Source organism: Marmota flaviventris, chromosome 5 (assembly GCF_047511675.1).
Source record: "Marmota flaviventris isolate mMarFla1 chromosome 5, mMarFla1.hap1, whole genome shotgun sequence".
Taxonomy (NCBI): domain Eukaryota; kingdom Metazoa; phylum Chordata; class Mammalia; order Rodentia; family Sciuridae; genus Marmota; species Marmota flaviventris.
In genome coordinates this window covers 36,026,259-36,053,597 of record NC_092502.1, presented here as the reverse complement: position 1 = coordinate 36,053,597, position 27,339 = coordinate 36,026,259, and the positions used below count along the sequence as shown (strand labels likewise).

Here is a 27,339-nt window from a genome sequence, read left to right as displayed (position 1 = left end):
CTATAGTGCAATATCACAAGCAGAAGAAAATTTTGTGAAATGAGAGGTACAAAGGAACAAATAATTTACATATGAAACTAAAAATTGTTGAACTCAAAGGCCAGAGTGGTGGTTACCAGAGGCCGGGCAGCTGAGGAGGGTGGTGTTCAGATAGACAGGTGATCTACTGAGTAGCATGGTGATCATAACTAATAATGTATTTCAAAATAGCTAAAACAATGCATTTTCATTCAATCTCGGATCTTGGCACCAAAAAAAAAAAAAAAGTGTTTTCAATTTTCTTTCCATATAGAAATAAGTATTTGAGATGGTAGATGTTAATTAGCCTGATTTGATCATCCCACAACATATGCATGTATTGAAACATCACATTGTACCCCATAATTATATAATTAAAATATAGAACATTTTCATCATCAAGAGATCCCTCATGTTTCTCTTTTATAGCCATGCTCACTTTCTTTTCACCCCAACTCCTTCACTTCTAACAACCAGTGATATGATCTCCACTTCAGTAATTTTGCTTCAAGAATGTTACATAAATGGAATCCCACTGTATGAAATCTTTCAAGTTGACTTGCTTTTATTCAAGTTATTCATCAGGTTTTTGTTTGTTAATAGTGTGTTCTTTTATATTGGTTTGTAGTATTTCATTGTATTTTAATGTCTCATGGTTTAACTATCTATTGAAACTGTTCAGACAGTACTATTTTACATTTCCTACCAGTAGCATATAGGCAATTCAGTTTCTCAGCATCCTCATCAGCATTTGATATTTTCATTATTCTTATTTTCGTCATTCTGATTGTTTATGTCATCATATCTTGTGGGTTTAATTTGCATTTCCATGGTGGCTAAAGATAGTGAACATCATCTGGGCACACCTGTAATCCCAGCAACTCAGGAAGCTGAGGCAGGAAGATCACAAGTCCCCATTTCAAAATAAAATATAAAAAAAAGACCCAATGGCAGAGCTCCAGTACTTCTCCATCCCACTGCACATAGACATAGATAGTAAACACCTTTGCGTGCGCTTGTCATCTGTAGTTTTTCCTCTCTGAAATATTTCTTCTTGTGTTTGCTCATGTTTTAATTGGATTGGTTTTTTTTAACTGTTTTCTAGATATATGTCATTTATTGAATAAGTGGTTCATACATATTTTGTCTCGTGTAGCTTGTCTTTTGGTGTCAGGAAAATATTAGCTTCGTGTAATGAATGAGAAAGTGTTCCGTTATCCTCTGTTTTCTGGATGAGATTCTGTGGAATCCATGTTAACTCATATAAATATTTTATAGAATTTCTCCATAAAAACATGTGGGACTGAAGAACTCTTCTTTAATAGCTTTTAAAATAATTTTCTTAGTAACTGTAGGTCTATTCAGTTTACCTGTTTCATGATGGGTAAGTTTTTTTTTTTAGAAACTTATATCAACATTTTTTATTGGTTTTTTTAACTTATACGTAAGAGTAGACTCCATTTTGTTCTAATTATTAAACATGGAATATATCTTGTTCTAATTCAGTCCCCAGTACCTTTCTTTCTCTTTCTCTCTTCCCATTCCCTACTTCCTTCCTGCAATTAATCTCTCTGACATTTATTCATAGTTATTTTTAAATTAATTTCTTGTGGAGGTACTTGACACAGTGAGATTCACTGTGGTATCTTCATAGATGTACATAGGAAAGTTATGTCAGATTCATTCTACTATCTTTCCTTGTCCCATCTGCCCTCCCTTCCCTTCATTCTCCTTTATCTACTCCACTGAACTTCTATTCTCCTCCCCCACTGATTGGGAGTTAGCTTCCACATATCTGAGAAAACATTCAACTTTTGGTTTGGGAGGATTGGCTTATTTTACTTTACATGATAGTTTCTAGGTCCACCCATTTACTGACAAATGTCATAGTCATTCTTATTGACTGAATAATATTCCATTGTGTGTGTATGTATGTATGTGTTTGTGTGTGTGTGTGTGTGTGTGTGATATATATATATATATATATATATATATATATATATATATATATATATAAAATCGCATTTGATGGGTAAGTTTTGACAGTTTGTTTTTTTTGAGGAAGTGTTCCCTTTCATCTATGTCATTAAATGTATGTAGGTAGAGTCGTTTGTGGAAAATACTCTTATCATTTTGATTTCTGCAGGGTCTATAGTGATATTCCATTTCACTTGTGATATTGTTAATTTCTGTCTTTTTTCCTTGCCAGTCTTGCTAGTAGTTTGTCAATTTTATTGATTTTTTTTCCCCCCAAAGTAATAGCTCTTTTAAAAGATTCCTTCCTTCTTTGAGTTTATTTTACTCTTTGTCTCTAGGTTCTTGAGGTGAGAGCATATATTGTTGAATCGAGTTTTTGTCTACTTATTTCAGTTGTTGAGAGAGGGACATTAAAGTCTTCTACTGTAATTGTAGATTTATCCATTCTTCTTTCAGTTTCAGTCATTGTGTCATTCTTCAGGTCCTGAGATGTCTGGTCATTCTGTCTTCTCTCCAAGTTTCAGAATCTTATATTTGTTCCACATTACATATGCGTGGTTTTTAATTGTACTTTGTAGGAGGAATAGGGAAAAATATATTTATTCCATTCACCCTGAAGCAACTTCTCTCACTTATATTTGTTCCCTACTTCTAAGGAGGCAATGTCATGTTTTAATTGCAGAAGTTTGGTGGTGGTGGTGTTATCTTTATCCTATGAAAATTATTTTCTTTTTCCAAGTTGTAAAGAGCAGATTAATTTTAAATTTAAAGGAATTTCAAAAAATGAAGCAGGTACAGTGATGGATACCTATATTCCTAGTTTCTCAGGAGACTGAGGGAGGAGAATTGCAAATTCAGTGCTAGCCTACAATTTAGCAAGACCCTCTCTCAAAAATAAAATCTTAAAACAGGCTGGGAATATAGCTTGGTGTGTAAATCCCTGAGCTTAGTCCCCACTATTACAAAAAAGGAATTCCAAAAAGCAAACACATTGGGGGAAATGGCACCATGGGTTTCAGTTGTATTTATTAGAGTCATAAATAGATGTTTGTTTGGGGATAGTTTTTAATTTATAAAGAAGGATTTCAGGAGAGAGATTCAGAGTTGGTGGTTACCTCTATCTACATTTTTTACATTAGATAGTAATATAATACGTATACATCTTGTTGAAATAGGCTGCTTTACCTAGACTGAGAAGTTTTTGCTTGGCATAATTTTCTCAAGATATATTTAACAAAGGATTCTTATAATTTATAGGATATGACCAAGTGGAAATATAAAATTGCTGTAGTAGAAATAAAATTTGTGTACTTCTGAGAACATGGCACTCCTGCCTTTTTTTTTTTTTTTTAATTTTTTATTGTTGGCTGTTCAAAACATTACATAGTTCTTGATATATCATATTTCACACTTTGATTCAAGTGGGTTATGAGCTCCCATTTTTACCCCATATACAGATTGCAGAATTACATCAGTTACACATCCATTGATTTACATATTGCCATACTAGTGTCTGTTGTGTTCTGCTGCCTTTCCTATCCTCTACTATCCCCCCTCCCTCCCCTCCCCTCCCCTCTTCTCTCTCTGCCCCCTCTACTGACATTCATTTGTCCCCCTTGTATTATTTTTCCCTTTCCCCTCACTTCCTCTTGTATGTACTTTTGTATAACTCTGAGGGACCTTCCATTTCCATGCAATTTCCCTTCTCTCTCCCTTTCCCTCCCACCTCTCATCCCTGTTTAATGTTAATCTTCTTCTCGTGCTCTTCGATCCTACTCTGTTCTTAGTTACTCTCCTTATATCAAAGAAGACATTTGGCATTTGTTTTTTAGGGATTGGCTAGCTTCACTTAGCATAATCTGCTCTAGTGCCATCCATTTCCCTGTAAATTCTATGATTTTGTCATTTTTTAATGCAGAGTAATACTCCATTGTGTATAAATGCCACATTTTTTTTATCCATTCATCTATTGAAGGGCATCTAGGTTGGTTCCACAGTCTTGCTATTGTGAATTGTGCTGCTATGAACATCGATGTAGCAGTGTCCCTGTAGCATGCTCTTTTTAGGTCTTTAGAGAATAGACCGAGAAGGGGAATAGCTGGGTCAAATGGTGGCTCCATTCCCAGCTTTCCAAGAAATCTCCATACTGCTTTCCAAATTGGCTGCACCAATTTGCAGTCCCACCAGCAGTGTACAAGTGTACCCTTTTCCCCGCATCCTCGCCAGCACTTGTTGTTGTTTGACTTCATAATGGCTGCCAATCTAACTGGAGTGAGATGGTATCTTAGGGTGGTTTTGATTTGCATTTCTCTGACAGCTAGAGATGGTGAGCATTTTTTCATGTACTTGTTGATTGATTGTATGTCCTCCTCTGAGAAGTGTCTGTTCAGGTCCTTGGCCCATTTGTTGATTGGGTTGTTTGTTCTCTTATTGTCTAATTTTTTGAGTTCTTTGTATACTCTTTTTTGCAAAGACATACTTTGTACTTAAAATAGCACATCTTTACTTTTATAATTTTTAGAATCCTAAATCTTAAAACTGGAAGAGATCCTAAAGGTCAAGTAACTTTGCCATTTTTTTTCCCATGATGTAATCCAGCTTCTTTGAGTGATATTCTGCTACCTCACAGGCTAGCGTACTTCACCTTAAATACTTCTAATACTTACCAGTGTCTTCTGAATTAGACTTTCCTGTTAGATCCTATCCATTTGTCCCCATTCTGCCTTCTGATTCTAGTATTCACAAGAGAATGGGTGAAAAGCCATTTTTTTTCCTGTGGGCTGTGATGATTCTGATATAAGTATCCTTTCATTCTTCTTTACTTGATGTAGTTAATAGTTAAGATCATTGATAATTTTATCTGCTGTCTTCAGTCTAGATTTTCTAGTCTGTGTTATGTGAGCTGTGGCTCCAAAATAACACATACTACTTGTGTAGCATGAATAGGAACTTGGCTGGTTAAAACACTGCATTGTGCTATAGTTCTCATTTGTACTTAAGAAGTTATTCTGAGAGGATTTGCAGCTCTTGAAGTTACTTTTAAGTCATTTTGTTTGTTTTTATTTTTGGCATTTGCATAACAGTTGTTGAATTTACAAATGGCTCATGGCCCTGGCCCCAGATATTTTCCCATTCCTTAGTAGGTTAGGTTTTAAAGCAATCTGCCCCATCTTGTTACTTAGTTCAGTAGGGTTTTTAAAAACTTTGTGTAGTACTTGTATTTGCGATTAAGATGTTTTCTTGAAACCAACAGTTTATGGCATTCTTGAATTTTGATTTCTTTAATTTGTGATAGTAGTTGTCATCTTTCCCTTCTCTGTTCCTTCTTCCCAACCTGTACCATTCACTTTAGATCATTGTAACCATCTCCGTTACTGAAAGTGTTGATGAGGCAGGGTCAGGTACAGAGCGTTATTAAAACAATTCTATTTTATTTTAAAATTTTTGGTACTGGGGATTGAATCTAGGAGTGTTTTTACCACTAAACTACATCCTCAGCCTCTTTATTTTTTGACACAGGGTCTCACCAAGTTGTTGAGGCTGTCCTTAAACTTAGGATCCTCCTCCCTTAGCCTCCTGATTAACAGGGATTACAGGTGTAGGCCACTGGGCCCCGTGTCGAGCAATTCCAGATTAGCATCAAATCATTAATAATAAAATTTTTTTAGTACCTCTGTATAACATGGTAGAAATTTTTATTTTCACATCAAAACCTGAAAAAACAATCTTTTCTATAGTTTGGTAGGTTACTAGTAACAATAATATCAGATAATTTTGAAATATTTTTATACTTATCTTGGTTTCGTTTACATATTCAGGAAATCCACTTACCCAAGATATATTGAACCTCTATCAGGAACCAGATGGAACAAAAAGGCTACTGAATTATTTGCTTGATAATTTGTCAGGTACTGCAAAAAGAAGTAAGTGGTCACTTGTTTCAACCTTTTTATTAGGAAGACATTTAAGAATATTGCTTGATTTCATATTTTTTATATTCAACTAGTTTCAACAGAACAACCACCTCCAAGATCTTGGATTATGTTGCAAGAACCAGATAGAACAAGGCCAACTGGTTGGTATCCTTATTTCTTATCTCTTTTTATTTGTCTCTATAAGCCTAACAGTATTTGGGGCATGCGTTAGATTATGGGTAGTGTTAAGTCAGAACTTTTTTTGATTTGGTTTGGGGGGTAATAATAAAGACTTAATAACCAAGATAATAGCCAAGATAGAAATTTAATTCTTATTTATCTGGCCTCTCTGTATATAAGCTATAATAAATATACTGCCATGCAGTACTTCTCAAATGGGGGCAATTTCATTTTCCAAGGGCACATTTAGCAATGCGTGGGGACAATTTTGATTAGCAAAATTAGGGTAAGTGCTACTTGTTTCTAGTGGGTAGAAGAAACCAGGGATACTGCTAAACATCCTTTGGTGCATAGCCCAGTCCCTCGCCCATAATTTTAGTAGTGCCATTATTAAGATACAAAGTATCAATTAAATTAATTGTAATAACCACACAGAAATATTTCTGTGTTGGAAATTTACAAATCCTAATACGTTCCAATATATGTGACATTGTAATATTGTAAGATAAGTAAATCCTTAAAGAATTTAGCAGCTCCCATGGCATGTCTAATAGGATTTGGTTTATGATACTCCTCCTCTTTTGTATTAATCAGTACTGGCATACCTCATTTCATTGTACTTTGTTTTATTGTGCTTCACAGATACACTGCATTTTTTTTTTTTTAACAAATTAAAGGTTGTGGCAACTCCTTGTCAAGTCTATCATTGCCATTTTTCCAGTAGCTTAGATATTTATTAGCAAAAAAATTTCTTTATTATGTGCAGTGTTGTTTTTAGACATAATGCTATTGCACTCTTAATAGACTACAGTGTAAACAGCTTTTATGTGCACTGGGAAACTTGAAATTTCTCTGAGGGGGCTACATTTGCTTTTTGGAAGAAAACTAGACATTTCTGTTAAGGAAACTGCCTGTCAAGTTTCCACTTTCTTCATTAATAATTAATGGTGTGGAAGGAGTATAAAATTAAGGAATCTTGGTTTAGAGTTTGAAGGGCTCTTGATCTTAGTCTTTTAGTTTTCAAACTTTTTGTGTATACCTCTGTAGAAAATAACACACACATTGTATTCAGACTTGTTCACATATCTGTCCTTTCATTGTCCATTCTTTATACCCCACCACCACCATGTCTGTATGGCTTTTTAATGAATATAGATTGAGTGAATAAAATCAAACTTAAATGTTAAATGTAAACTATTACTGAAATTAATTCTGTTTTTTTTTTTTTTTCTGCCACGTGTGTGAATAAGTAAAGTTATCTTTCCTACAGCCTTGTTTTCTGTCATGTGCTATAATGTTCTTTGTGATAAATATGCGACCCGGCAGTTATACGGCTACTGTCCATCATGGGCACTAAATTGGGACTACAGGAAAAAGGCCATTATTCAAGAAATCTTGAGCTGCAATGCTGATATTATAAGTCTTCAGGTAAGTCATACAGAAGAGTGTTTAAATTTCATTAATCTCCCAGCATTGACAACAAAAGGAGCAATTACAGTGGAATAAATTAAACTGACACATTTGAAATTCTAGCTTTAGTGGTTTTAAAATATTGCCATTTATCATGAATAATAATTCAGTCCTAGTGGGAAAAGGATTGAATCTTATATACACTAACTTTGGCTTCTCAGTTCAGCCCTTATAATAACAATCTCAGGCAAGTTACTTGAGTCTCATAAGTCTGAAATTGAGATCTGTGAAGTTCTTCTATTTCTCTGATTCTTGTTCATATGCATAGGAGTATGCATTTTCCGTTTGTTACTCCTAAACAACAAAGAATTGACCTTGGCATTTGGTACTTATAAAATCTGTTCTGGTTGATTTCAGGTAAATTACATTGGAAAAATGTTTTACTCTTTAATCTGCATCTCAATCCTTTGAAAAAATTACTTTAGGATTTCAAACTGTGACTACAGAGCTAATATGTAGAGCTAATTTTGTCTTGTGAAGTAACTTTACTGTTTACAATTTTTTAGGAGGTTGAAACAGAACAATATTACAGTTTTTTTCTGGTAGAACTGAAAGAACGTGGTTATAATGGATTCTTTAGTCCTAAATCTCGAGCTAGGACAATGTCAGAACAAGAAAGAAAACATGTTGATGGCTGTGCAATATTCTTCAAGACTGAAAAGTAAGTCCATCTTTTTTTGTGTGTTTGTTTTTTACGAAAATGTTCACAATATTTGCAGGGTGGGAGCTAAGGGTGCAGAAATTAATTGGCAAATAAAAGATTAAAACACATTCATTATTGCTCAGAGAACGATATTAACTTGGGGTTTTGTTTTTAATCATCAAAATTAATCTTGTTTTGGAAACATATTTAAAGTGCTGTTGTTTCTTCAGGTGTTTACTAGGGCTTTAACTCCAATTGTTAATTGAAGCACTGTGTAGTTAACATTCCCTCTAAGATATGAGAGGGATTATTAAATCCATACTTTGCAAAATAGTTTTAAAAATTAAAAACTAGAATATTCCAACCTGAAACCTAAACAAAAGTTGACTTCATTAATTTGTAAAGGTATTTCAAAGTATTATATGTATCAGTAACAGACTGAAAAACAACTTTAAATGGATTTGGGAATCTTGGTGCTAAATGTGTGGAAGATTTTCCATCGTGATTTAAGTGCTGTTATTTCTCCTAAGGAAGTTTGGGAGAACTACATTTCCCACAAAGCTGATATCTTGATACTCCCAATTCTATGTTTGTTTGTGTGTTTTTGTTTTTGTTTTAGATTTACTTTGGTTCAGAAACACACTGTTGAATTTAATCAGCTAGCAATGGCAAATTCAGAAGGGTCTGAAGCTATGCTGAACAGAGTCATGACAAAAGATAACATTGGAGTTGCAGTACTGCTAGAACTTCGAAAGGAATTGATTGAAATGTCATGTGAGTGACCTTTTTCACTTCCTGTAAAATTGACCTTCAAAATATAATAGAGCTGATTAGACATCTTCCAAAGGAAATATAGCAGAAATCATATTATGTATTAATGATCTTTTTTAACACCTGAAGAAACTCAGTGAGAATTTGTCTTTTCTAAATACTTTACATCTTTACCACAAAGTGTAAGATGAAAAAGCATTGCCCAGAAAAGTTATTACAAACTTTGAAAAGACATAAAGTCAAAAAAATATATTTTTTGCTCCCAAGAATTTTTCATATAAAATAAATAACTGCTCAGGGATAAGAATTTTATAATTTCTTATCAGCAAGGAAGTTCTGTAACCTAAACTTCTCTTCCTGGCCTACTTATAATAATTATGTTAAAGGTCTTGAGTTCTGGGAAATGGGCCACTTACTTCAAATTAAAAGTATATTGAGAAGGGCTGGGGCTGTGTCTCAGTGGTAGTGCACTTGCCTGGCGTGAGTTAGGCACTGAGTTTAATTCTCAGCACCACATGTAAATAAGTAAAATAAAAATCAACAACTAAAAAAAATTTTTTTAAAGTATATTTAGAGTAATTGTCCTGTTGAAAACTAAAGCTTCTGTCACTTGAACAATTAGAACTGGGGATATTTAATGGGAAGGATAGCACATATGAAAGACCTTAATGGGTGCCTCAAAACATACTCAAGAAAGAGCATTTACATTTAATTTTGAGAGGCTTAATTTAGGACATATAAACTAAAACCAAATATTTCAAGGAGGAAAAACCTATTTAAAAATCAAGCTATCCCAGATAGAATGGGTTATTTGTGTACAGATAGTGAATTTGCACTGTGTTGGAAGAATGGGTTATTTGTGTATAGTGAATTTACACTGTGTTGGAAGTATCAGCCCTGAAGCTTAGATAATCTATTTCTAAGGTTTGTTGAATGGCATAGTTACTGATCAAGTGGGAAATTATTAGATATATTTGAGGGTTCTTTTCTATTCTGAGACTCTTAAGATATATCACTTGCTTTTAGATTCTAAGAATCTGTGGGCTGATGGGAGGGTTTTGTCTGTTTTTTTTTTTTTTCCTTTTTATCTAATGTAGCTGGAAAGCCACATCTTGGAACAGAAAAACAACTTATTCTTGTGGCTAATGCTCATATGCATTGGGACCCTGAATACTCTGATGTAAAGTTGGTACAAACTATGATGTTCCTCTCAGAAGTAAAGAACATTATTGATAAAGCTTCTCGAAGTCTCAAATCCAATGCATTGGGAGAATTTGGAACTATTCCACTTGTGTTATGTGCAGATCTTAATTCTTTGCCTGACTCTGGTAAGAATGTTATTTTATGTAGAATGAATGTTTTTTGACTTAAAATGTTTTTATAATGTATTGTTTCTAACAATTCCAAGTTAAATCCAAATGAAATTTCAGTTTGTGGTGGCATTCATGAGGAGGTATTAAATTTTGTGTGTGTGTAGTGGAAAATCATTTTGGGGGAAGAAAAAGGTAGTATTTGGGGAAACCTAAAGAGGGAGGACATTAATCATCTTTGATGAATAAGTGATATAGGTTGAGCATCCCTCATCCAAAAATATGAAATGCCACAGAATCCAAAAATTTTGAGCTCTGACATGATGCCACAAGTGGAAAATTCTACATCATGAAACCTTGTTTTATGCTCACAGTTATTTAAAATATTAGAAAAATAACCTTCAGGTGTACATAAAATAGAAGTGAATTTTATGTTTAGATTTGGGTCCCGTTCTCAGGATCATTATGTATATGTGGATATCCAGAATCTTAAATTTAAAACACTCTGGTTCTAAGCATTTTGGGTAAGGTATACTCAACTTGTTATTTTGAAATAATACCACTTCAGGTGGGAATTGAGATCCTTTATTTACAGTCAATTAATCTTAATAAAAAAGAGCAAGGATCTTTATCCTAAAGTAGAAGAGTACAGAAAGCCTGATCTTGAATAAATAGTTTACCTGAAGATGGTAGAGAGAATAAACCATAGCCTTTAGAATAGCAAACGACATTGTTGTTGTTCTTTGTGTTTCAGCTCCTTGTTTATACTATCATACAATATACACCTTTATATAGATAATTTTTTTAGCACATTATTGCCATCACAAAAGAGCCACAAAGAAGAAAGAAACAATCTTAATATTTGTTTTCTAAGATCTGTAATTCTTAGTCCATCTCATCAGGCTCTCAGGATACTGCTATTGAAGCAGTTGAGGATTGTTTTCTGGCAATTTCTCTACATGTTTCTGCCTTCTGTAATAGCTACAAAATATCTGAGAAGCAAGAAGAGAAAAGTACAGTGTTTCAATAGCAAAGATGTGGGAAAATTCCAGTCTTGCTAACTAATTACATGAAAATTAAAATATATTTGCAGAGTGCATTTTATGTTTAGTAAATTCGAAAAATAGTATCCAGGATGGTGAAGTAACTCAGTAATTAACTGGTGGCATTCTCTTTCATAATTGACAGGATTATAAAATGACACACAAAATCCCAAGATTAGGATTAACTATCTTGGAAGTAGGTTAGCATAAGCAAAACCTATGTACTAAGATGTTGATCGTGGTGTTATCTTTTTCTTTCTAAATAGTGCCAATAACCTGGATTTTGAAAAACAAGGAACTAGTTTAGACTCCAACCCTTTTTTTTGGCGGGGGTGGGGGTGGGTTGTAGGTGGACACAATACCATATTTTATTTATTTATTTTTATATGGTGCTGAGGATCGAACCCAGTGCCTCTCACATGTCAGGTGAACACTCTACCATTGAGCTACAACCTCAGCCCCAACCCAATTGTTTTTTTTACAGCCTTTAAAGGTAATTAGGAGGCACATCTGTTTGTGAGCTAGTTATTAATGAATAAAACAAAGTACAAAATATTGGTACTATGATTACAACTACATAAAAATGGATTAGGACAAGTTATGGCAAATGAAAAAAAATGGAAAGTGGGAATGTGAGTGGTTTTTAAAATTTTTTACTATTGCATTTTTTGTTCATTATAGTTATACATAATATTAGGGTCCATTTTGACATAATTATACAAGCATGGAATATAATTTGCTCCAATTCTGCCACTAGTACTTCCCTTTTTCATCCCCACCTTCTTCCCTCTGTTCCCCTTCCTCTACTATACTGAACTATTTCATTTGTATAGCTTTTTTAAAAAATTAGCACATTGTGGACATACATAAAGGTAAAATTCATTGTGGTATATTCATATATGTACATACGAAAGTTTGATCAGATTCATTCCACCATTTTTCCCCTTTCTTATCCCTTCTTTCTTCTCCTCAATTCCCTTACTCTGCTCCACTGATTTCTGTTTTCTGCATGGTCTTTTTAAATTATATTTTGCTCACTGTATGTTATACTTGACAATAATGAAACCTTGTTCGTCTTCATTTTAGGTGTTGTAGAATATTTGAGCACTGGTGGAGTAGAAACAAATCATAAAGACTTTAAGGAACTGAGATATAATGAAAGTCTTATAAACTTCAGCTGCAATGGGAAGAATGGAATGACCAACGGAAGGATCACTCATGGTTTCAAGTTAAAGAGTGCCTATGAGAGTGGCCTGATGCCTTACACAAATTACACATTTGATTTCAAGGTGTGTCTTAAGATTCATAAGCTTTTAAAAACCTCACTTTTACCAGCAAGTCTTGTCATTTCAGTAAGTTTTAAAATGTAGGTATGTGTTCAAACTGGAATTAAGCAAATTCTTTGAAAGCAATATACTTTTAATTGCTCTTCTGTAGAATTCCATATATGATTAATGTCTCATCTTTATTTTCTTAATACTGTTAAAATATTTCCCAACATGAGAAGTCACATGAAATAATGGTAGTAAATCAGTTCCTGAGTTATCTTTTACCTTTTGGGAGCAATTATGTTTCTTACTTGTTCATTACTAATAGCTGTATATGCAGTATTATAATACTGCTATCAGGTAAGATGAGGCATCCTTTTATAGTCTATTTTAAATGAAACTGTAATTCTTTGAATGCCATAATATGGTTTATATTAGCCAATTTTAAGTGTTTCTAAAATATATTTGTGTCTCTTACACAATTAACAGCTTATGGTAGTGGAGCGTCTCTCTTACATTTTTGAGATCATTGATTGTTTAGAGCTATGTCACTTTGTTCAGTTGCCTTTTTTAGTTATTTTCTGCATTTCTGTTTTCCTACATCCCAGTTTCCATTTTTTTGTCTATTAGAATATAAACGAGAGTTTAGGCAGAGTCTTAGGAGCTCTTGCACCTTAAAATGTAGAAATTATGACTTCTGTTGTCCTTAAGAGCTCCTTCCTTTTAGATTCTTCGGCAGACTGATTGAAGAGAGACAAGAGTAATAATCAAAGAGTGGGAGAAAGTATAGATTTGTTTGTTTCCCCACTCACCCTCCCTCTTATTTCTGTTCCTAGTATAGAGATAGGAAGAAGGCATTTGTATGGTTCAGTGCTTTTGGCCAAAAGCAGGTAGAGAAGGGGCTGAAATTATGGGAAGAGAAGGGCAAAAACAGCAGATCCATAACTATGTGCTAGATACTATAGAGACAGGTCTTATATTAGTCAACTTCCTGTTACTATAACAAAATACCTGAGATAATTTTATAAAGTTTTATTTTGGTTCACAGTTTTGGAGGCTTCTAGTACATGATTGAGTAGCCCCATGGCTTTGGGATCTTTGGTGAGGCAGCAGCAAGCATATTATGGTGGGAGGGGATGGCAGAGCAAACTGATTCCCTCAAAAACCAGGAAGCAAAATCAGAGAAAAAGAAAGAAGAGGGATACTGATCACATAATTCCTTCAAGGCATGCCTTCAGTGACCTATGGACCTCTCATAAGACCCTACCTCTTACAGGTCTATAGGATCACCTCCAATAGAATTCCACTCTAGAGACCAAGCCTTTAAACACATGGACCTTTGGGGGACAGTCAACATGAGGACTGTAGTAGGTTTCAGTCACACAAAAGAAGATGTAATTACAACTTGGGATGATCATTAGCAAGGGAAGAAAATCAATGGGTCAAAGTATTGAGTGGGAACAGGATTTAGGAATATCTTTGGAAAATGAACCTAACATTTGAAGAATAAGAGTAACTAACCAGATGACAAATAAAAGAAAGTGTTTGGGGCAGAAGAGACAGCATGTATGTAAACCCTGGGACAGGAAAAAATTTAGTATCTACAAGATACTTTCTTCCCCCACCCACCCAAAAGGTTTCTATGGTAGTAGTATAGTGAGCAAGGGGAAATTAACAAAGAGAAGCAGAGGTAGTATCACAAAGATTCAGTATCACAAAGTTTCAATAGTATATTTGGTAAAGATCCAGATAGGAAGAATGTTTTGTTGTGCTAAATTTGACATTCTTGGGACCATGTGGTTTCTATAATACTACCTCTTCCTATAAGCTAGTAAATTTGTTTTGTTTACCAAACATGAATGTAAGGGTATGTCTTGAAAACATTCAGTATTTCAGCGTTATCTTATGTGGGGCCTTGTCTTTTTTTTTTTTTTTTTTTTTCTTGTTTCTTGTTTTTCAGGGTATAATTGACTACATCTTCTATTCTAAACCTCAACTGAACACGTTAGGCATCCTGGGACCTCTGGACCACCATTGGCTAGTTGAGAATAATATCAGTGGCTGCCCACACCCACTTATCCCCTCCGACCACTTCTCACTTTTTGCACAACTGGAGCTCTTACTGCCTTTCCTGCCCCAAGTTAATGGCATTCACCTTCCTGGCAGGAGGTAGTCAAGTACCTACAGAGGATAACCTCAGTTTTATTTGTAAACTTGTGAAAAATCTGAATATAGGGAAGTGAGGTATTGCCACTAGGGATTTTTCTTAATGATGATTTGAATTTTCAATCTGATTATTTGAAATAAGGATAAAGTATGAAAGCCAGGTGCTAGCAACAGACAAATTCTGAGCCCAATATGCTTTATATACTGCTAGACAGGGATTGGTGTGTTTGCACCTATCTTTAATTTGTTACAAGTAATTTTCCTGTTTCTTCTATCGAGTATAATATTTTCATGCCTTGAAATAGGAAAATGTTTGAACAGCATATTCTCTTTGCACAGAAATCTGTAGCACTACTTTTTTGAGGCCAGTAGTAACATCCAGAGACCATTCTTCCAGACTTCCTCCTTTTTCAGACTTGTTTGTAAAACATAGAATTTAGCCTTGATGATTGTATATGATCCACAGAAGACCTGATTTATGAAATTTTTATACTTAAAAAAATCAGATTTGAAAATGATTGTATTGTAAACTAAGGCTAAATTTTTTTTTTTTTTTTTTTTTTAAATCCTGTTTCCTGTGTTCTGAAGGCCAGCTTGTAAAAGAGTTGCAACAGACTTTCTCTGCAATGATTTGCACTGTTAGGGTTTTGTTAGCCCTTTTGTACTACTTTATTTTTAAATTGAGAACAATTGTTCTTTAAATCTAAGTCTGCTTTAAACCTTAGGACATTTTCTTGGACCAGCAGCAACTTATTCATGAGTTCCTGAATTTTTACAAAAACTCTCTCTCTACCAGGACAGATAAGCTGAACAGTGATCTGTAGGCATTTATGGACTGAATGTGATGGTTGATTATATGTACATTCTGATATTTTTAAACCTTTAACTGTTTTTAAGTTATAAACTTATAGCTGCTTAGGTACAGCTTCTTAACTCCTCTTTGAGACACTTCCTGTCCTATCTCCACTGTGCCTGCCTAAATTTGTTCTCACCAAGCACTGCCTGTGCATGCAGAGAAAATCTGTGCATCCTCTTTTATATTTTTTAAATACTGTTTAACATTTGTGAGAATTTTATGAAAATGCTTTTGTATGAGCTGTGGCTTTTTTCTCATTGTGAAGCATTGAATATCATATTTTGGAATATGTTCATAGGGTGGGTCCCTGGGTCTTTGTACACCAGACCCAAGCACTGCTTCTAGGTGTCATTATACAGTGCTGTTTGTCACCCAGAATACTACTATCATGTGAATTATTTTTGGTTATCTATGTATTCCTTATGTATGTTTTTTTAATCATTCCTTTTTTAAGAAAAAGTAATTTTCCATTCATGAAGCAGTATGAATTAGATGTGTTTTCAAAACAGGTCCCTAAGGCAATTCTTCAGATCATTTTTAAAGTGACTAAGTCATTTTAGTGTCAACCAAGATAAAAGTTATATGTACCCTGTGTTTTGCCCATAGTGCCATTAGTAGATTTGAGATTAAAGCCAGCTTTAACTGTGCAAAGTTAAATTGTATATGTTCTGTTCTCATTCATTCTTCTCTCAAAAATCAAATGAATTCAGAGGGAGCTAACTGCTTTTGTTTCAACTGCAGGCAGGGGAGCAAAAGGACACCATGTGAGCATTAAGAAAAAAATTGTTGAGTGTTATTAACAATTTTTATACAGAGAATGAGTCATTTTGGATAATGACTTAAAATTTTATGAAAAACATTCAGCACTTAAATGTGCTTATTCTGTTTTTTAAGAGAAAAATAAAATTATATACTGTTTAAATAAATGATTTTTTCTTTTTCTTTTCTTTTTTTTTCCCGAAGAAATTCTTCAAAGGTTTTGATCTTGAATCTTTTGTCTTGGACCTGGTTTTTCCTTTAAGTTTTATGTTTTGTTTTTTTTTATTTTAAGATTTTGTTGTGATGGTTTTTCTTTCCTTCTTTCTTTCTTTTTTTTTTTTAAGTTTTAATGACACAAACATATCCAGTTTATAATCAGTACATTGGAAAACATGTAGAACCAGTACATAACTTTTTATGGTATGTTAGTTTTGGTTTGGTTTGGTTTCTTTTTTCTTTTTTTTCTAAGTGTGAATAAAGGTGTGTTTACTTATTTTTCCTAAACACTGTGTTGGTAACGTGTGCATCATGAGAATTTCCAGTTTTCCAGTGAGGGTGAGCTGGAGCTGGTTGGACTGATGAGACCAAGGAAGCTGCTTTTCCTATGACCTGCATTATGTAATCACGGGTCCAGAGAGCTTTGTGGAAAGGGAGTGGAGGAGCACTTAACTCATTTTATATGTGTTAATGAAATATGTATTCTTTTCATAGATGCTGGAACTAGAGTGCACTTGTTAGATGCTAAAGGTTTGAGCTTTATACATAATGTTTTCATCTGTATTTGTTATTGTCTACAATATATTTGAATTTGGGGACAGCATATTAAGATATAATGGCCTGTTATGTCTTGAAAATACTTGGTTTTGCCTCTTTCAGGCATACCGCATTCTGTGGGTCAGCTTGAACAGCCTCTATGTAGATCGTGATAAATTGAACCAAGAGTGTTGTAGATTTACAACAATAACCTTCAAAAGAGAAAGAAAATATTTTGAGTCTATAGAGAATAAACAGTCACACCAAAATAGATTATACTTTTGTTAAGCAAGGTCTTGTGTTTTAATATTTTCTGTGTCCTGAATAATTTCCAGTAATCTATACTTACTAAAATGCAATAAAACTAGTCTGTTTTTACAATGTAGATTATTTTTCAGAAATTCTGTCAGGAACATATTTAATGTTTTGCCATAATGTAATTTCAGTGTTCCTGTAGGATAAATCCAAATTAGGAATGTTTTACAGAAAATATGGGGCGTGTTTTCTGTTTTAAAGATGAGAAATTTGGAGGCACTCAATTCCTTGTTGTAAATCTCTTGAAGTACAGTTTACCATATTTGTGGTGATTATTTATGCTTTGAGAATTTAAAATAATGTTCATCAAGATTAATTTATGGTCTAATTTAAACTACAGTTATAGAAATAAATTGATTGCAACTTTAATAGTCCCAGAAGATAAGCAAAGAACATCTCCAAGAAATGTGTTTTTGTTTGTATTTTTATTTGATTTGGTAACAACCAGTAAAACATTTTTAGGGTTAGCACTTTTGAAACCTAAGGACATCATTAAATTTGGTAAAATGCACTTCTGAATATTGAAATTGTAATTTCAAAGCTCTTCTAAGATTCAGATTTTCAAAAATAACATTCAAATTTTAGAGTTCCACATTTTTACTATTTAAACTTGCGGAATTAATTTCCATCATGATAAGAGGGTTGGGGGCTATGTCATATAAGGACAAAAGCCAATCTAGGCAAAATAGTCTTTTAATGATTCATTCAGAATATTCAGTACATACATTGCAGATAATTCATAGAACACCTTAAGCAAGTTTTTCTCCCCCAATCAAAAGCAGTATTTTAAGATGTTTGCTTTGCTCTTCTTTTTGGTTACATAAATTTTAAAAACTGGTATGTTGATGTGGTGTCTAAAATAGAGTATCTAGTCATTTTACTCACAGTACATTATATTGTGTAATGCACTGGACTATCTCTTGTTTACCATTCATATATCAAAACCCAGCACATTATCTGCACTAAGCTCTAAGAATGTCACATTTGCCTAGGCAGCTCTTTGATAAGGGTAATGGGAAACTGAATTTATACCATATGGACTGGTGGTAACAAGGGCTTTTACTGTTCTTTTCAGTGGAACCTATTTGGTCAAATTGTAACTAGCTAGTATTATATTTATATACAGGGTCTCTTTTCTTTACCGATGTATTTTCCTACTCATAGCCAACCAATAAATTCAATATCTGTTTCAAATATTTTAAAAGTGTAATTTGTATAGTTGTAGTACTTAGGTTTGAGAAAAATAACTGTTAATCAGCAGACCACATATTTAAAATTTTCAGTCATCTGGGACAGGGTTATAACTCACCCTTTCAAAGGGACGAGTAAATGGGGACAGGGCCACGATATGGGGAAATGGTGTAAACATATGTATTTCCTTATTGGCTGTCTTATTCTGTGTAACACTCATATATTTGCCAAAGTTCAATGTTATATTTAGGCACCTGATGATCTTTTTGAATTTAGGATTTTTGTTGTTGCCATATACCTCATAATATAAGAAATGGACTGATGTGTCTTACGTCTTTTGGAAGGAGGTTGACATATTTTAAATAAATGCTTTTAAATACAGTAGCAAACATTGTGTTGGGATTATACTAATTTATTAAATGTTTTACATGGTACATGTTTATTTTGTTGTATGTGTAACCTTTAAAAATGTGTGACTTTCTAAGTCTTCAGATGTGGGGATAATTATAATTGAGAAAACATTGATTTGCTTTTTAGGAACTAGTTCTATAATAGTAAATGTAAATTTCATGTGGGTGCTGGATAAAAAAAAATCATTTAGAATCAGAAGACAGTTTAGAGAAAATAAATGTTTACTGAGATGTCCCATTCTTACTACTAGTTTTGCCATATAATTGTGCAAAAACAAGTATAAAAAAGATAATGAAAGTATGGGTGCCATGTTATTTTATAAATTCTAATCAGTGTTCTTTTTAGAGGAATAAGTACCTAAAGAAACATGAATTGAAATATATTCAGAATAACATCAGGTTTTGGGTAACAGTGTGACCTTGTATATACAAAGATTTCTTTTTGGCTAATATTTACTTATTTCGAATTTCGGTCAATTTTAAAATAAGTTTTCACAAATATTGCAAAGATAATTTTATCATAACAGGATACTTTGCAAAAATTTAGTAAAAAATGACTTTTGGTAGAATTCAGGATGATTTGAAGAATATTTTATAAGTAAATTTGCCCTGTATAATAGCCATAAGTCAGAATATTATTAAGTTCTTTAAGTTTAGAGTCTAGCCAGTCTATAGCTAAGAATTTAGAAAAGTGCTGGATTATAGGGTAGATTAAAAACCAGTTTCTGTGGTTCCCTTAGCATATGTAACATTTCCACATAAATAAGATATTTTGTTTTGTTTTGTTTTAGCTTCAAACTTCCAATCTCTCTAGTCTGTCCAAATGCTATTAAATTATTTTGGATCTAACTCAAGAAACTTTTGCTTACTCTCTGAATGTGACCAGATATGGGCTTCAAGAACTCTTATTGTCCGGTACTTTCCAGCTTCATTAGCAAAGTGAATCTAAGCTGCTGGGTACAGATTCAGTGGGTGAAAGGACTACATATCATTGATCCATTGGTGAATCATGATGGTTAATGTCAAACCACTTTTGTTGGTCGTATACTGATGCAAGACTCAATTGTAATTGAGAATTACATAACATTTGGAATTGTAGATGTTATGCTTAGTTTGGAAGTAGATGTTTACAGGTACAATCTTTGTGCCTAGTTGATCATTATAATCTAATGTAATAAGTGCTAAAGATACACCATTTATGTAGGGAGCAACAATCTACATAAGCCTAAAAAATCTCTCAGAGGTAATCTCTGAGCTGTATTTTGAAGGACCAAGAACTTCTTTCTAGGATGAATAATGGGAACTCTTAATAAAGGCCTTTTGGAATATCTTTAACTATAAATGCAATGGATTTTGAACATAATGTGTGCCAATGGGTACAGAGTACACCAGTGAAGTGACTGGACTGGAACATGATGAGTAAAGTCGGAGGTGCCTTTAGAACATGACCAACATGTCAAAAGTTTGAACTTCATCCAGTAGGTGATGTAAAGAGCCACACAGGTTTTTTGTTTTTGTTTTTAAGAGAGAGAATTTTTTAATATTTATTTTTTAGTTTTTGGTGGACACAACATCTTTGTTTGTATGTGGTGCTGAGGATCGAACCCGGGCCACACGCATGCCAGGCGAGCGCGCTACCACTTGAGCCACATCCCCAGCCCTACACACAGGTTTTAAATGGGAGTAGCATTGCTAGATTTTTGTTTTAGGAAGATACCACCAAGTAATACTGTGTTGAATGGATTGAAAAAAATAAGACTAATTGGTGTCAGACTAAGCTGGCTTCTGGTGTGGTTCAGTTGACATATTTTAAACTGATGAGGGCTTGCAGAGAAGAATAGAAAGAAGGGGAATTTGAAATAGAATTAATGAGAACCTCAATTTCTACCTTGCAGGTGGGTGAAGAGACAGTAAGTGAGTTTTATCTAGGACTCATTGTTTTCATTAGAGTAGACCCTGATTCAGTGTGTGCTGTGTCTTGGCCCTCCACTTTCGTTTATTGATTTGACAAAGGTATTTAGTCAAAAGATTTTTTTTCATTTGTTAACACCATTTCATGTTACTTTTAATTCAGATTTTAGTCTGAATTAAATTCAGATTTAGCCCTTACTAAATAACTAATTACAGAAAGTAAATTGTTTTTAAAAGCTTGTTTTTTAAGGCTTTTTATATTACTGAAAATGATTTTAGGTATAAACTGCCTTCCAAAGAGGTTACTGGTAAGACTAAGCATTAGAAGGTATATAAATAGAGCAATACTTAACAGATCAAAGGGATCCAAGAATTCTAAACACATTTTTTTTTTCTTGTGTGAAGGATTAACTCTGTTCGTTAGCAGACTTGAACCGTGAGAGACTTCTGAACACTTGAACTATGTATGAGTAGTGTGACTGGCACAGTAAAATATTTCTTTGTTAAATGAAACTTGATTATAGGACCATTTTTACCTGTTATATCGTATAAGATAATCGTTTCATTACTTGTTCATATTATACATAAACTAATAGCCAGTTGATGTCAAAGAATGGATTTGATTGTAACCAACATTTACTGATGATCAGTAACATTATATGATATTTATTTATCTGAGTATTTTATGGAGACAGCTGGGGTTGCTATACTATATATATCCTAATTCAGACCTAAATTGAAGATTGAAATTATACAGAGTATACTCTCCAGTCATTGAGACAAAGTTAGATACAAAGTTGGGAACTTCAGAATTATAGGGAAGGTAAAGCATTCCTAAATAAACAGTGGGTCAAAGAAAAAGGAAATTGGAGCATTCTCTGAAATAAGTGAAAAGATAACATACTAAAACATGGTATGCATCAAAATGATGCTTAAAGGGAAAATTATAGTTGTAAAGACTTATGTTAAAGACAGAATTCAAAGAACATTTCATCGTAAGACAAACAGCCAACCAAATCTAAAGCAAGCAAGTGTTAAGAAGGAAATAACAAGGATTAAGGATTAGAGCAGAGATTCATAGAATAAAAAAGAATAACATGGAAAAATCAAAATCTAAAAGTTAGGTTTTTTGGGAAAGATCAGCAAAATTTGTGAGCCTTTAAGTTGAACAGGAAAAATACCACAACTGCACACATGAAGGGGAGGACATTACTACTAACATTAGATATCAATTTTAAATTCTTAAAAATAGAGAAGGAAAACAACCCATCCTGAGTCCAGTATCACTACACTGATATCAAAACCAGACAGATCTAAGACTAACTGCTTCAAAGGTATTATATACTTTTATTAGGTGTATGTTGTGTGTATTATCTTTCTGTGGTATTAGCAACCTTATCAACATCCCTATATCCATTGATTTACTACAGGTTTAAAAGTGACTGCCTATTTTTATCATTCCTTTGTTTATATTTTGTGAAACAAAAAAATCAAATGTTGGTGATCTGTGGCACAGATTATCAGTTTTCAAAGTAATGAATTGGTTTCCCTGTGTCCTCCAAAGTTAACGAAATAAGCAGGTTCTCCCCTCTATCAAATATATGTGCATTTATAACACTGGATGAATTTTGTCTGGTGCAGCCATTACCATTACTAGTGTTCTAAATTAACTCATCTTCAGCTGATGGGAGCTTTATTCAGATTGGCTTCTTGTGTCTTTTGGGTAAATCCTGATAATCTTGGTAGCAGCCTCCTCTTATGAGAAATTCTTTTTTGTTTCTTGCTCCAGACCTGGAATCAGCCATTGATCCAACGATTCCTGGTTCCTAAAGTGGGAAGTAATATCTAGAGACCAAAATCTAGATGCAAGAATTCTGTCTTCTACTAATGAGTCAATTTCTAGGGTCTTTAGGGAACAGAGATGAGAACCTGTCCCCCAAGATAAAATGGGTCAGTTCGAGCCCTACTTTTTTTTTTTAACACTAAATATTTGTTGTATGTTGCTGCCAGTACATATAAAATAATTACCCTGTGAAGTAGAAATGCATGAAATTCAGAGGTAGATGTTAAGGGCTGACAAAAATAGAAGTTTATACCATGGTTTCAGATTTAGCTCTCTTGATTGGCTGATAAACAGTGGTTTGGGAAACCTCTGAAAGATTCATTTGACTACAGAAAGAATAGACTTTTTTTTTTTTTTTTTCTGGGAATCTGAAGGGATTTGTCCTTGAAGATACTCTAGTCTATGTGGGATCATATTGAGCTTTCTGCAGATAGCATTGTTTAAAAGTCTGCTGCTTTCTTGGAAACCATGCTGTTGAGCCCAGCCTCTTTTCTTCATATATGTAACATCTCCAGACATGGAGCACTCGTCTCTTAACGTTTTTACTTAACCTTAATGATATAAATTAGTATCTCCTTTTAGCTGTTCCAGAAATCTCAGGTTTCAATGGCATTCACATAGTGTATGATTCATAACAACACGTAAAGAATGGGGCTGGGATAGCATCCCCCATGATGTATAGTACTGTATTTTCACATTACTTGAAATAGATGCTCTATAGTGCTTCTGCCACTAAAAGAAACTTAAGTTTCTTGTTTTTATTTCAACTTTAGAGGTTGCCTTTTAAAACATTTTGGTCTTTTGTAGCAATGTAGAATATTTACATGGTTATAATGTCAATTTTGCAAAATGTTTAAAGAAAAATTTCCCAGTTTCCACGCCCAATTTAACTGAATTCCAGTCACCTTTAATTTCTGGCTGGCTTTCTTCCCCTTTCTTTCTCTCTCCCTCATCTTCTCCCCAGCTTCTCTTTCCCTCCCTCCTTCCTTCTCACAAACACCCTACCTACCTACGTAATCTGGAGTATTAGGTGTTCTTGGTCCCCTATGGGGATTAACTTTCAGAAGGAAAAAAACAACTGCAAAACTGCTCTTAGCCAGGTTTATTAAGGAAGATAAAGGATGTGGCCGTTTTCAGGACCAGCGGCTGGATTTCTAGCCCTTGCCAGTGGGTAGCTTCTTGTCCTCAGGTAGAGTTAATCCTGCCTTGGCTCAACCAAAGAATGTCAGTGCCCCCTGGAAAAGAGAAAACAAGTTTGAGTGTGCCCCTTCCGCTTCACTGCTACCAGGGAGAGCTGACATGAGGCCCTGGGCATCTGAGGCTACTCAAGTCAGGAAGGCATGCACAGCTGCTGGCCCCAGGGAGGGTTCTTAGATGGTAAATGGGGAATGAGCACCAGGACAAATGCCACAGCCCACTGGCAGCCTCCTTGTGAGATGTGTCCTTACTGTGCCCCACTTGGGCCCTTTGCAGCCCCCATAGCTCACATGGTCAACCTGATTCATACCCAAGGTCACAGCACTCCAGGAGTATGGCTTGTTGGAGCAGGACAAGAAGCACGGTCTCCCTAACAGAACTGGATGCCTCTTAAAACAATTTTGAGAAACCAGGGAGGGACAGCAACACAGGAAGGGGTTCCTAGGTTGCCTTTGTTACCAGCAGTGTCTTCACAGCCCCCACGGCCTCGGGGCCCAGCTCAGTGACACACTTCCTGGAACCCTCAATGAGGTTCTCCACTGGGATGCCCAGGCTGGCCAGCATGATCTTCAGGGGGTTGAAGTAGGTGAAAGGGAGTTTGGGCACAGCCCCAGCCACAGTTTCCACAGCAGGAGCTACAGCAGCTACAGGTTGGGCTACAGGCTTAACCACTGAGTCCACGAAGAAACCGTCACCTGTCAACACATAGGAAGAACTCACACCTGTACACAGTGGATTCCGAGAGGCCTAGCTGAGGACCTGTTTCTTTGAGAGGACACTTTCAAAGGGAAGTTTCAAAGCTTGCCCAGACCATCTCCCTATTTCCTCACAGATGGTTGCCTTGTGCCAAGTCTGCGAGACAGGCAGAAATAGGGAGAAGTGGCCACGTAAATAGGAGATGGCTGCAAAGAGATCTATGGGAAGTGGTCTGGAGGTGGAGAAAGAAGTGATCTCTGCATAGGCTAGAGGGCAGGCTTTCCAGGGGAGAGTACATTCTTACTGTGCTTTGGAGGTTGAGGGGGCATTCACCAGACAGAACAGATGGTTGTTCCTAAATCAGGGCTGACACTTGGACTAGTCCAAGACTGGAGAAAGCCTGGTGTTGGTGGGTGAAATGAGTAACCTAGGAAGGCAGTGTGGTGAGAGAAAGCCTAAGGGGTCTCTCAGGCATGGCTGACCCTGGAAGGTTTCTAAGGCCACAGGAAGGAAAAAGACAGGAAACCCTGGAAGGAACAGCCAGAGCACCAGAGACAAAGCAGAAAGGACCAATATGAGTAGCCTTGTGCACTACAGAGGCAGCAGCGTCAGGACTGTCTGGAGTAGGGGCCAGGGAAGAGCAGACGTCTGTGGCAGGTCCATCCTATGCCAAGGCCCCAAGGCCACTCACCATAGTTGAGCAGGGACAGGTAGAACACCAGGAAGGTGATGATGAGCTTCATGGCAGAGGAGGACTTATTGGATGCCCTCGGGACCTTAAACAAGAGCCAGGCCCTGAGGGCTTCATATACCCAGTGCTGGGGCCTCGCCCCAACTTCTTGAGATGCATTGTTTGCTCAGCTAATAGGCAGAGGTGCAGCCAACTTCCTGCTCTGGCTGATGGGTCCTGAGAATATCATGCCCCCTCAATGCCTGACTCCATTTTATGTCTTAGGAATTTCCTCTTGGCATGGTCTCCTAGGCCACAGTGCTGGGCTGAGAACAAGAACTGAGGCTGTGTGTTTTGTTTCCACAAGGCCCACCCAGGCTGGCACCCTTACTTTGTGGTCTGACCCCACCTTGCCCTCACCACAGTATAAGCACTAGGGCACAGGCCCAGGTGGAGAAGAGACTTCCCACACAGGCAAGAGGCTGGGTGTGCGTAGGTTGGGAGCTTGCAGAGCACACTGTGAAACAGCTGATCTGTGACCCAAATCTTGCTTCAGTTAAGTGACATGGTATGGGTCCCTGATCCCATACCATGGAAATGTTATGCACTGGGGCTCCTCATGGTTCCTTCCAGTCCTGGGGAAGCCAGGATAGTAGAGTCAGGGAAGAGGAAAGTTCATGTAGCCTCCCCAGGTGATCAGGCCTTACTCCTGGCCACCTCTTTGGTTGGGCCATAGTCACTGATGCAAACAGAAGGACCTGGGACATTTTTCTGTTTTTGAAGTCAGCTTTGAAGCCTGTAGATTCCTCTGAAATATTCCTTAATCATCTGTCACCTGCAGAAATGACAGGTGGAGGGAAAACATTGATACCCCTGAAACAGGCTCATCAATGGGAGGAGCTAACTTTGGGGGAGTATCTTAGAATACCCCTACCATGACACAGAAGCATGCCTTGACTTTTGTGGCAGGGATAGCTTGCCAGCCACCCCTGTGCTGCCATGGTAATAAGTCCCACACTGGTCAAATCTCGCCTGCAGACAGCCTGTGGTTTCTTAATAGCTGACTAGTGTGTGCACTCTCTCTGCTGTTTCTTACACTTTTAATCGACTATTTGGTCTGGGAAACTTTGCATTATAAGCTAGGACTTTGATGTATATGTTTTGTTGGTCATTGGGGAAATAATTCCAATGGAAAATACATTTTAAAAGGTAGTGATTATTCATCACCTTGCAAGGGGTTTTCTGGAATGAATATTGCTTATGAGATAAGAGAAAAGCCACCTTTGTTACTATGAACATAGTGGTCTCTGTGGCCACACCCAGAGGGCCTGAGCCTTGTTTTCTCAAGGGGGCATTTGCTACTCATGGGCCACCTACCCTCCTGAAAAGCCAAGACCTACTGATCTAATTACCATAGTCCCACCTTATCCATGGCTTTGCTCTATGTGGTCAACTTTGATTTAAACAATAATAAATGGAAAATATCAGAAATAAATCATAATTTTTAAATTGCATGCCAGTCTCAGTAATGTGATAAAATGTGGTGCCTTTCCACTCCATCCTACCCAGGTTGTAAATCATCCATTTGTTTAGTGCATTCACATTGTATGAGCTACCCACCTGTCAGTAACATAGCTGTGTGATTGACTTTCAGTATTGCAGTGCTTGTATTCAAATAACATGTGTTTTACTTAAGAATGGTCCCAAACCACAAGACTGGTAATGAAAAGGAGGCACCAGGGCCTAAAACATGGAAGATAACTCTGGCACTCTGTGGCAACCATGTAGGACATATTGGGGGAAACAGTTTGGCATTATTTGAGGTTTCATGTATTCCCTGGAATTCTTGGAATGTATTCCTCAGATATGGGTAGACTGCTGTACCACCTTCCACTGGTCAGGGTAAGTGCCTTGCCCACAAGCAGAGGGCTCTGGAAAGAGAGCAATACCAAGGATGCTTCTCCATGACGACCATGTG

At 35.8% G+C, this 27,339-nt stretch overlaps 2 protein-coding genes across 7 annotated transcripts in view; one reads left to right on the top strand and one right to left on the bottom strand.

The window, feature by feature from the left end:
* Positions 1-19,023, top strand: part of Cnot6 (CCR4-NOT transcription complex subunit 6) — a 78,135-nt gene extending 59,112 nt beyond the window's left edge. For 2 of the 6 annotated variants that reach the window (XM_071612141.1, XM_071612138.1), the window contains exons 5-12: positions 5,814-5,918; positions 6,002-6,070; positions 7,345-7,517; positions 8,066-8,220; positions 8,822-8,976; positions 10,071-10,301; positions 12,413-12,615; positions 14,555-19,023. In XM_071612141.1, the coding sequence (XP_071468242.1) occupies positions 5,814-5,918; positions 6,002-6,070; positions 7,345-7,517; positions 8,066-8,220; positions 8,822-8,976; positions 10,071-10,301; positions 12,413-12,615; positions 14,555-14,767 (1,304 nt within the window). In that variant the 3' untranslated portion in view covers positions 14,768-19,023. The remainder of the gene's footprint in view (positions 1-5,813; positions 5,919-6,001; positions 6,071-7,344; positions 7,518-8,065; positions 8,221-8,821; positions 8,977-10,070; positions 10,302-12,412; positions 12,616-14,554) is intronic. The other 4 variants (XM_027953343.2, XM_071612139.1, XM_027953344.2 and 1 more) reach the window with 4 other exon arrangements.
* Positions 19,024-24,436: 5,413 nt separating this feature from the next.
* Positions 24,437-25,434, bottom strand: Scgb3a1 (secretoglobin family 3A member 1). Its single transcript, XM_027953355.2, has 2 exons — positions 25,383-25,434; positions 24,437-24,690 (listed from the first exon to the last, which is right to left on the bottom strand). Exons 1-2 carry the CDS (start codon positions 25,432-25,434, stop codon positions 24,437-24,439), a joined length of 306 nt encoding a protein of 101 aa, XP_027809156.2.
* Positions 25,435-27,339: the final 1,905 nt, after the last annotated feature.